At 38.0% G+C, this 11,890-nt stretch overlaps 1 protein-coding gene across 1 annotated transcript; it reads left to right on the top strand.

Annotated features, from left to right (window-relative positions):
• Nucleotides 1-966: 966 nt before the first annotated feature.
• On the top strand, nt 967-11,829 carry LOC148850294 (putative E3 ubiquitin ligase SUD1). The gene is made up of 9 exons (XM_088944495.1): nt 967-1,519; nt 2,246-2,887; nt 5,683-6,462; nt 6,579-6,790; nt 6,881-7,255; nt 9,620-9,777; nt 9,859-10,022; nt 10,107-10,253; nt 11,006-11,829. The coding sequence occupies exons 1-9, from the start codon at nt 1,220-1,222 to the stop codon at nt 11,516-11,518; spliced, it is 3,291 nt and encodes a 1,096-aa protein (XP_088800621.1). The 5' UTR covers nt 967-1,219; the 3' UTR covers nt 11,519-11,829.
• Nucleotides 11,830-11,890: the final 61 nt, after the last annotated feature.

Below are 11,890 nucleotides of genomic sequence, written 5' to 3'. Positions count from 1 at the left end.
CCGCTAGACAGACATGATACTAGAAGGCTTTTGTCCAATCAAACAACCCCTGCTGAATTTTGATAGATCCCACTTAATTGGTTACCGCTTATATGATACCGGTTAATTGGTTGTAAGTTTTTTCACTATTATGTCTTTTCGGTATTAAGTATACTAAAATCTCAACCTAAACGTTTCAAGCCTCGTCATGTGAGGCATGTCCCAAACTCCCAAATAAAATATACATTTTATAATTTTCTGCTATTTTTTCCATATGGCTACAGAACTAATTTTCCCCAAAATCCAAAATCAATCCCCTAAATTCTGGTGAAGGCAGGATTTGATCCCTCTAACCAAGAATCAAGTAGAGACTTTATCAATAAACCAATTGGCACTTTCGTAATTTCCTGCTAATCAGTATCAGCCAAATAACCAATTAGGGGTGCAAATGAAATGGATCATGGTCCAATCCATATATATATATATATATAAGTTATTTATTTAGTTGTGATATCTTTGTGTTGCGTTTTTTGTAATTTTTATAAAGATAGTATATAATAAAAATAATTGAAAAATATTTGTATTTTTTGTTTCACTTTATGTAAAGTGTTTAAATTTTTTCGTTTTAATAGTTCATTAAATTTTAGAGAAATTAAATCGAATCAAATCAAATTTAAATATCCAACATCCTTTAATAGACACGAATTCAAATTGACCTTTTGCCAGATCCGATTGAATCATCAGGTCGATCGGATTCGGATACATCCGATTTGAACTCGATCCGATCCGTTTGCATCCCCATACCAGTAGCTGTTCTGTTTTAATCGGAGAAGGAAAAAGCATCTGTCACGTGAAAGGCCAGAATCCTCTACACAAACCGGACGATACTGGACCAATCACAATGTAACATTACTATGCACCCTGACGTACGGTACGCATATTTACGGTTTGATTGGTGTATATCGTAAATTGCCCAGCATTACGTGTAGAACTGTAGACGATTAAGCCAACTCTTAGCAAATCCGGAGTCCAGATGCCGCCGGGATGGATTGTTACTATTTATACGAGTTTACGGGCTATATTTCCTGTCTTGCTCTTTGTTTCATCTAAAAACTCTCGTCTTCCCGGGGTGAGACATAGCAACAGTCCAAGGCAGACAGAGAGAGAGAGAGAGAGGGGGATCGGGGACAATAAGAAACGGGGGCAAACCCTAAATTTGTTGTTTGGTGGTTAGGCAGCCATGGAAATTGCAGCCGCACCATCAACCTCGCACGACAGCGAGAGAGACAGGAACATTATCTCGGTTGAGAGCTTCGATGGTTCGTCTTCTTCCCTTTCGAATCCCGTGAAAACCGAGAACAACATACATAGCAAGTACGACGAAGAGGACGATGAAGAGGACGTTTGTCGGATTTGCCGAAATCCCGGCGATGCCGAGAACCCTCTTCGATATCCCTGTGCTTGTAGCGGAAGTATCAAATACGTGCACCAAGATTGTCTCCTCCAGTGGCTCAATCACAGCAACGCTCGCCAGTGTGAGGTATGTTTTTGCCTCATCGCTCTTGTTTTTTCAGGCGCTTACTTTATTTGTCGGTTTTTCCGAGGTCTTTATTTGTTAGGTGGAGTGATCTATTCTCTGTAATTTTCTTTTCCCTTTTTGGTATTCGCTTTTGAATTGTTTCTGAACATGCATTTTTATGAGTGTTCCAATTTCTTGAGAGGTTAGATGATGAACGTGAGGGCGGGGGAGGGGGGTAAGAATTTCATGTTATGAAGTTTGAGTTGTTATAGTTCCTTCAAATGGAATGCTCATGACGTGATCTGGATATGGATAAAAGTTTTGGTTTCTCTCCCTTTCTGATGACAATTAACGACCTTTGGCAATTAAGTGGATGGCGGAATTATCCTTTTTCAAATGATAAACAGACTGCAAACCATCACAAGGCCTACTAGACTTGGGGCTGCCCTTCTGTGACGGCGTATCTTGGTTTCCGGTAACTTAGATAAATTCAACTCTTCATTTAGATAACAATTTTAGGTGTTTGGAATTTGTTTTTTGTCTCCTTAGTAAGGGATCACAAAGATCAAGTCAAAATGGAAATACGGGCTCAATGTAATATTTTTAAGACGGCAAGTAGACGTTATTTCGGAACATTCTTGGTAGAGCTGTCTAGTTGTGTGTGTTTGGATCTTATTTTGCAGTTTTTATCAATAACGTTGAATTTTGAATAGTAAGGGATCACTTTTTGCTTTTGATACATGACAGGTATGCAAACATGCATTTTCTTTCTCTCCTGTTTATGCTGAAAATGCTCCAGCAAGGCTTCCTGTCCAGGAATTTATAGTTGGGATGGCAATGAAGGCCTGCCATGTTCTTCAGTTCTTCTTGCGCCTTGCATTTGTGCTATCTGTTTGGCTCCTCATAATACCCTTCATTACATATTGGATTTGGAGACTGGCTTTTGTGAGGAGTCTTGGTGAAGCTCAGAGATTATTCCTGAGTCATATGTCCACAACAGCTATCCTTACTGACTGTCTCCATGGGTTTCTACTTTCTGCTAGCATTGTTTTTATTTTTCTGGGAGCTACTTCTTTGAGGGATTACTTTAGACATCTGCGAGAGCTTGGGAGGCAGGAGGCTGAAAGAGAAGATGAAGGTGAAAGAAATGGTGTGCGTGCTGCAAGAGAAGATGTTGGAGTACAAGGTATTGTTGGTGCTGGTCAAATAATTAGAAGGAATGCAGAAAATGTTGCTGCTCGGTTGGAGATGCAGGCTGCACGCCTTGAAGCACATGTTGAACAAATGTTTGATGGTCTTGATGATGCTGATGGCGCAGAAGATGTACCTTTCGATGAGCTTGTTGGCATGCAAGGGCCTGTTTTTCATTTGGTTGAAAATGCATTTACTGTGAGTCTACCTTTTCTGCTTTATTCTAGATCCTTATTTTTCTGATACACCGGTGTTTCTGTGTCAGTAGCTTTTAATTGATCTTTAACTTAATGGGATTTTTAATTTGTTTTCTTCTACATCTGGGCTCTGGAAGAGTACAGCAGCAATCAAGGTTTAAAATGTCAATTTCAATGGAAGTGTCCACCACTTAAAAATAAGAAATAATTTGGAGATATAAAAAATTTGTATATTTTCGTAAAAATTTTATAACATTTTAAGTATCAAATATCAATTTATGAAATATTTGCTAATATTTTTAAAAATTATAAGTCATTTCCTTTTAAATGATTAGATCATTATAAAGTGAGATGCTTCTAAAATGATTATACCATTTCAAGATGGCCTCTTCCACTACTTAGAATAAACTTAAGGGTTTAAAACTGATTATATAGTGCAAGGTGCTAACCAGCTGGTCGGTAAGGTCTCCTGCTGGTCGTAGCGGAGGCTTGGGATGGGCTATCTCCCATTGTGTAGCTCTTCAGAAGAAATAAAAAAAATGATTATATAGTGTCTTTTTTATCAGTAACTGAATGTTTATTGCTTAAAAACAGAATTTTACATTGGTAATGTACAAGAATTACATGATATGTTTAGAAACTTGAAAGTAGAGTCACCTCAATCCTGATACTCCAAGTTGCCTTTGTCAAAATCATGTGCATTAATTAGCTGGCTGGCTTCTTTGGATTTCTGGCCTAGCAGAGCATTGGCTAGGCTGCTAGCACACCTCTTTACCCAACTGAAATTAATTATCAATTCTCTTATAATCTGTGTTCTTGTATTTTTAAGGTCCGTTTTTTTACTTCAATCCAACCAACCCAATACCATCTTGGTATCACCAATCACCATGTTGTCAAAATTTAGTGGTTTAGACAATTTGATACCATGAAGGACAACCATAAATTTGGCTCCTGTCAAGTTTGATACCATGAAGAACAACCATAAATTTGGCACTTGTCAAGTTCCAATTTCCCATTGTTCCCAAATATAAGTAGAGGAAATGGCCTTGACTATCTCTAAAGATACCCCTATTTCCAGACTGTCCAGTGTTGCCTAAACTGCATCTGTCAAAATTCATTTTGACCATACATTGTGATGGTGGAGTCTCAATCGATGAGTATTTTGTTTCTTACCAGAGGAGCTTGAGCCACCATTCCAACATCTAATCATTTCAATAGTCGAGAAATTTGCAAAAGTATCCATTGTCTTAACCCAATTAGCAACTTGCACCGAAATATTCTCTATTATTGTTTCCTATTCTGTCTTGGAAAATTGTTGTATAGTATTGGCTGTTGATATTTTAGTCATAAATATTACTTTATTATATTACCTTCAATATAAAAGTTATGATTTGCATATCTATATTTTTTTAACTATTAAATTGTTAATAAGAGTTTAAAATATTGAAGCAATGGTTAAATTATATATATTTTTGGAAATATTTCATAAAGGAAGATATAATGGGTTTAAAGATGGTTAGAACAAATTATTTGGATGATATCTATGTTTATGTAAATTGAAAGCCTTACATCAAAAAAGTAAAACTTGTTGAGAACAATATGTGCATGATTTCTACATAAGCAATTCTTCCCCTCTGTTTCTATTAACTTTTTTTTTGATATCTTCTAAAGGGCTACACAACAGGGGGTAGCTGATCCCCCAATCCAGGTGCAGGCAGGATTCGCTTCCAAGTCTCCGCTACGACCAGCAGGAGACCTTACCAACCAGCACCTTGCTCTGTTTCTATTAACTTTGCCTACCAAACCCCCCCTCCAAAAAAAGAAGAAGAAGAAGAAGAAGAAGAAAAGACCACTATATCCTTTATTTTCTTCACTTATGCAATAATTAGGACATTATGGGAGGTAATAGATGGAGCATTTTTGACATAACATTATGGGAGGTAATAGATGGAGCATTTTTGACATAATCCCCTCCTCCCCCAATGGTCCAATTTCTTTCTCCTTGTGCACTTGAGGGGGGGATTGATTTAACATATGTGTAGTTGCAAAGTATGAGTTACAATTTTGAACTCAGTTAATAGAGTCACAAGGGGGGCACGGGGGGGGGGGGCGAGTTAGTGGGAGTCAAAATATGGGTTCTGATCTTTAAATGGCAAAATCTGAGGCTGATACGTGCTAGAATGTGGGTTTGAGTCTAAGATTACCCACTTTTTTGAAGGATGGGTGGAATTTATACACTTAGAAACCAGGTTTTTTATGTTTCAGAATTATACAAATAGAAAGGGGTGGGGGGTGATCTTTTCACCCTTTTATCTACCAGAAAACTTTCATGGTTACTCAGTGCACAATAGTGTATTTCTGTTCAAATTTTGAACTTACCTGAAGAGAGGGTTGCAGATTCCATTCTGATTGTTCCTACCATTTTGGATGGTCTTCTAATAACATTATAGGAGATTATTGTATACATGTCTATATATTGTGAGCTTTCAAGGAGGAATAAGAGAAAAAGAAGGAATTTTCCATGCTTTTTCTAATTTTTTTCTGGATCTTCCACAGGAAGTTTTATTAGATTAGAGAGGTGAAATGTTCCTTACAAAGCTATGTCTTTCTACTTTTTGCCACTAGTGATTTACAATGTTGTATTTATGGTTTAGCTGGAACTTGAAAAACAAGTAATTGTTTTGTGCCTGTTGAATACTTGAATTACACCATGTGGGTATGCTAGCTTATGTTTTTTTTCCATCGTTCAGGAAGCTTTATTATATGAATATTCCTAATTGTTTTTTCTCTATACAGGTTCTAGTAAGCAATATGATATTCCTTGGTGTTGTAATATTTGTGCCATTTTCGCTAGGCAGGATTGTCCTCCATTACACATCTCGGCTTTTTTCTTCAGCTACAAGCCCAGTGTTGTCAACTGGCATGCCACTTACAGAGTCAGCCCTCTCGTTGGCAAATATTACATTGAATAATGCAGTAACTGCTGTTACAAATTTGTCATCTGAAAGTTACAAGGATGGTCTGCTTGGTCATGTTGTGGAAGTGGTTGCAGAATCATTGAATGCGAGCATGGCTACTATAGATGAAGCCTCAAACAGTCTTAGCAAACCAGTTTCAGCTGATCTCTTCAAAGGGGTTACTGTTGGAATGTCATGCCTCTCTGATGTTACTACTCTTGCCATTGGGTACTTGTTTATATTCTCTCTGGTCTTCTTCTACCTTGGAATCGTTGCTTTGATTCGCTATACCAGGGGTGAGCCTTTGACTATGGGGAGGTTTTATGGTATCACGTCCATGGCAGAAGCAATTCCATCTCTTGTCAGACAATTTTTGGCAGCAATGAGACATTTAATGACTATGGTTAAGGTTGCTTTCCTTTTGGTGATTGAACTTGGGGTTTTCCCTCTTATGTGTGGGTGGTGGCTTGATGTTTGTACCTTAAGGATGCTTGGAAAAACAATTTCCCGGAGGGTTGAGTTCTTTTCAATCTCTCCCCTAGCAAGCTCTTTGTTACATTGGGTTGTAGGAATCATATATATGCTCCAAATAAGCATTTTTGTCAGCCTTCTCCGAGGGGTATAAATATAATCCTCTAACTTCTGGTCATGCTTATGTCATTATTTTTGTAATGTTGGTGATCTTGTCTCCTTTCTTATGATCTAATCAACAATTTAGCATCCTGCTTGTAATAGGTCTTGCGCAATGGAGTTCTATACTTTCTTAGGGACCCTGCTGATCCAAACTACAATCCATTTCGTGACCTAATTGATGACCCTGTGCACAAGCATGCTCGTCGAGTTCTATTGTCTGTGGCTGTTTATGGGAGCTTGATTGTGATGCTGGTTTTTTTACCTGTCAAACTTGCAATGCGATTGGAACCCAATATCTTCCCGCTGGATATTTCGTAAGTTGGACCCATATTTTGTGGCACTTTCTGTTCTCTTATTCAGTTGCTTAATCTTTTTCTGATATTGGAAGTATTTGTATCTTGCAGTATATCTGACCCATTTACCGAGATTCCTGCAGACATGCTTCTCTTTCAAATCTGCATACCATTTGCTACTGAGCATTTTCGGTTGCGAGCAACAATTAAAGCACTTTTCCGCCAGTGGTTTAAACTGGTTGGTTGGGCACTAGGATTAACTGACTTTTTGTTGCCCAGACCTGAGGATAATGGTGGCCTGGAAAATGGAAATAATGGGCTGATAAGGCAGGACAGACTACGTGATATACAACAAGGTGGAGTTGCACAGCAAGATCGACCCCTGGTAGCACTAATGGGTCCTGGAGATGCAATTAGAGGTATACATATGCCAGCAAACTCCAATATTGGTGAAGAATATGATGGTGATGAGCAGGTTGATTCTGAGTAAGTATTTTGTCTCTAAGGCTGTACATAGTACCTACAATTTCATGGTTGATTAGACAGCGAAAATTTGAAATTACTTCAAGAGACAACTGTGCCACCACCCCGGTCTTGCTGGTATTTGAGGTACAGTAAGGGACCGAAGGGGCAATATATGCTGGACTTTTAGTGGTCCAATTGGCTTGGTTGACTCCACAAAGGCTGAAGTGATGGCTGCTTTCACTGGAATCAGGATATTAAAAAAGTTGGGAATTCAGAACTTGATCATTGCAGGTGATTCAGCAAATCAGTGTTTTAAAAGTGCAAGGCGCAGGGGTCAATTTGCGCCTAGGCGCAAGGCACAAGGTGAGGCACGCGCCTTTTTGAAGCAAGGCGCAAAAATACAAAAAAATGCTAAAAAAATAAAAAAATGAGAAAATTCAAAAGAAAAGCCAAAAAATTCAAAAAAAAATTAAACATAACATTACTAAAAAATATAAAGTTAAATTTTAAAATAATGTTTTAAAAAACCTATTATCTAAAATTAAAATACATAAACATAAGATGTAAAGCATATTCAAATGAGAATTTAAAAATAAAATCAAACATATAAAACATTTTCAAGCATATTACATTCCTGATTCTACGAGCCGCCTTTGTGCCACGCCCCTTGAGGCAAGTCCAAACAAGTCTACGTTAGGTCTTAAATTCTTAGTTTTCACACAAAAAAATAATGATGTTATAGTTTTAATTGCTTTTGAAGAATACATTTTATTAGGATGAATGAATGAACAACATTACCAAATTGGGGGTCCTTTTCAAGCATCAGGCGCATGCCTAGGTGCACCAGGCGTGCCTTTTGAAAGGGCTGCGCCTAGGACCTAGGCGAGGCGCATACCATGAAATGTGCCTTGCCTGTGTGCCTAGGCACATCTTTTAAATCACTGCAGCAAATACGATAAAATGGTTAAGAGACAAAGTGGGGGGGGTCCTTGGAGATCGAATCATTATTTGACTGAAACTTGGGATTCTTTGGATTGTCTGAATGTTAACTTAGTTTGGATTCCTAGGGAACACAATCATACTTCAGATGGCCTAGCTAAGTTTGGTGTGTACTTGGAGCCATTTGTATAGTGACAAGCTTCCTCCTTTGTAACTTGTAGGGGATCTTCCCCTGCTTTGTATATCTCCCCATGTTCCCTCTCTTTCTCTTAATGAATTCTGGTTAAATTTTCTCAAAAAAAGAAATTACTTCAAGAGAATATTATACTTCTATGGTCCATTCTCATCCTTTTAAATATTTTTAGTTGCTGAAGGTTGGTGCACAAATGAAGGGTTGCACCACTTGGTCACCATGCACCTGGTGTGCCTTGAGCCTCATGTGGGTGCCTCAATTAAATTTTGCTCCTTTTACACTTTTTGAAGCATGGTGTTTCACTCACTGAAGCTCTAAGAACCCCCTTTTTGCTAATGCTCATTCATTCTTCTTAATAAAAGATGTTTTTAAAAGATAAAGAACTATAATTAAAATTACGAAATGTTTTTTTTTTTTATGTATAGATTGAAAGTTTCATATGCTTGAATTGTTGAGTGCTTGAATATATTTGTGTTATGTTTTGCTTTTATTTTTGCATCTTCACTTTGAATATGTTTTATGCGTTATGTTTATGCATTTTAATTTGAGCTAATAGGCTTTTTAAAATATATAGTTTAAAATTAAAGTTTGCACTTTTTATTTTTTTTGATTTATTTTGCATTTCTTTTTTGAAATCTTTAAAAGTTTTCCGCCTTGCTTCAAAAAGGCGCACACCTTGCCTTGTGTCTTGCACCTTGGGTGCAAAAAGTCCTTTGCACTTTTTTTTCCATCTTGGATTTTAAAACATTGTTTAACTACATAACTTTTATGGCTTAGTCAGATTGTAATTATGACTTAGATAGTAGTCTGTCAGGTATTTGGAGAACTGGAAATATATGACAATAGTAGGTTATGTAGGAGAGCAGCTTGTGGAGATTTGGGGTTGGTGCAAAACATTGATGAAATGTTTCAGAGTATTGACTTTCGAACTGCTATCTCGAAATGAACAAAAAGAGAGCGCTATCTAGTATTCTGACTCAAGATCATAATCCACCTAATCAATCTAAAGGAAGGTCAGAAGGGTTAGAGAACTTTCATGGTTTAGTGAGTGACGTTAGTGTTGGTGTACATTTTAGATTTTACAGTTTTTTTGTTGTTCAGGTACATTTTACATATTGCATTATAATAATATTCCTGAATATTCAGCAATGTCTTCTATTCATGTAGGGTATTGATGTCTTTTTCTTGGTTAGTTTGGTCTGGGGGGTTCATGTTTTACCCTTGGGAACTTACAAAATGTGAACTCTTGGCAGGTACAATTTTGTACTTCGGATCGTGCTGTTGTTGGTTCTGGCATGGATGACACTGCTTCTCTTCAACTCGGCCTTGATTATTGTGCCCGTTTCACTTGGACGTGCAATTTTTAATGCTGTTCCTCTTCTCCCGATAACTCATGGCATTAAGTGCAATGGTAATCTGGTTATAGATTCTTGTTTTTGATCTGCACCATTTATGCTTGTAGATTGAAATTTCTGACTACTTCTTTCCTTAGATTTATATGCATTCGTCATTGGAAGCTATGCCATATGGACTCTTGTAGCTGGAGCCAGGTATTCTATTGAGCATGTTCAAACACGGAGAGCAGGTGTCCTTTTAAACCTAATTGGGAAATGGTGTGGAATTATCCTGAAAAGCTGTGCTCTGTTGTCAATATGGGTAAGCCATCTCACTGAGAGATAATATGTGGTTCAAACATTTTCTCTTTTCATTATATCTTTAATGTTTATTGTTGTGCTCCAGATATTCATCATTCCGGTCTTGATTGGTCTTCTATTTGAACTTTTGGTGATTGTACCAATGCGGGTTCCTGTGGATGAAAGCCCGGTTTTCCTCTTGTATCAGGACTGGGCACTTGGACTCATCTTTCTTAAGATCTGGACCAGATTGGTAAGTGTTCTATATGCTTCTAAGTCTATGCCAACCAGAACTGGTGCTTAGACTGTCTGGTGCACACAAAGGGCTTATATACAGTGCAGGGTGGCTATGTAATGTAGCCACAATAGACATCTACCCAAAGATCTTGTGGCTCGATTGAAATTAATTGATGATTATAATTTGGATGATGATAAAATGTATGACCATGGTTCAAAGTATTAATACGTATTGGTTTTTGAGGTTGCCGATAAACTATATATAAGGAATTAGGGACATCTGACAGATCAAATGACGGTAGTAGGTGTAGTGAGTGATGGTGGAATTATGGCTGTTCAGTGAAAATGTTGGAAGCATACTGTATCAATGCTTTGAATGCCTCAATACCAACTGTGTCGATACTTTGAATTTTGAACCATGATGACAATGTAGATACACAGTATGCTGCAGATGCATGGTTGTTTGCTTTTGTCTTACTGCAGGTATCCAGAAAACAGTACACCATCCATGGGGTTGACCAGCCTAGGGCCCTAGGCCTTGACCTGACCATTATAAGAACTGTTCCCTTTTTCTTTCTTTTTTTTTTGGGCACAATGCGCAATTCAGAAAGCTCGAAAACAAAATCTAGCTTTACCTTACTCTCTGAATGCTCACATGGGTAGATTATGGAAACAAAGTTGACTATAGAGGGCAGAAACAAATGAAGTACGTTGGTGCATTCTTATAAGCTAACAATGAAAAAATGATTTATTTTGTTATGGATACAGGTTATGCTGGATCACATGACACCTCTAGTGGATGAGAGCTGGCGAATAAAGTTTGAAAGGGTGAGAGATGATGGCTTCTTCCGCATGAGAGGGCTTTGGGTTCTGCGGGAGATTGTGACCCCAATTATGATGAAGTTGCTGACAGCGTTGTGTGTTCCTTATGTATTTGCAAAAGGGGTCTTCCCTGTGCTTGGCTATCCGTTAATAGTAAACTCAACTGTCTACCGGTTTGCCTGGTTGGGTTGCCTCAGTTTCAGCTTGTTGTATTTCTGTGCTAAAAGATTTCATGTTTGGTTCACCAACCTTCACAATTCCATTAGGGATGATCGCTATCTAATTGGCCGAAGGCTGCATAATTTTAGGGAGGATACAGCAGAGAATGGCAGCGAGGCTGAGATTGTTCGAGAGACACCAAATGTAAATTTGCAGAATGCTGGATTAATCCAACGTGAGCAAGAGGCTGATGTGGGGGTGAGACTGAGGCGAGCTAATTGGCATAATCTCCAAAATTAAAGCCTGGATGTATAAGTTGGGTGCAGTGGCCGGACGATGAAGTGGATGGTGGTCTTGTGCATAAGCATAGAGCTTGATGACTAGACAGTAGCTTATTTCTGTGTTGGGATTGCTCCCCATGGTTGTTTAGGGGAGAGGCGGAGAGCTATTGAAGAGTAGATCAGATTTACCTTCTGAAACGTGATTTTGCTATCACGTCTATAGCGGATGAAGAATAGCAACAATGAGCTCTGGAAACATGAAGTACAAACGGTAATGTTTCCTGATTAATATATGATTCAACATCTGAGATAATGACTGTTAATTTTGAACTGTGCCTCTTGATCATATTCGACCAAATCGTGATCGTTGATAGCATCGCATTAAAATTAA

Source organism: Nelumbo lutea, chromosome 5, assembly GCF_056320005.1.
Source record: "Nelumbo lutea isolate HS-2025 chromosome 5, American lotus-T2T, whole genome shotgun sequence".
In the NCBI taxonomy this organism is placed as follows: domain Eukaryota; kingdom Viridiplantae; phylum Streptophyta; class Magnoliopsida; order Proteales; family Nelumbonaceae; genus Nelumbo; species Nelumbo lutea.
Note: the sequence above shows the minus strand (reverse complement) of the source record. Positions and strands in the feature narration are given on the sequence as shown.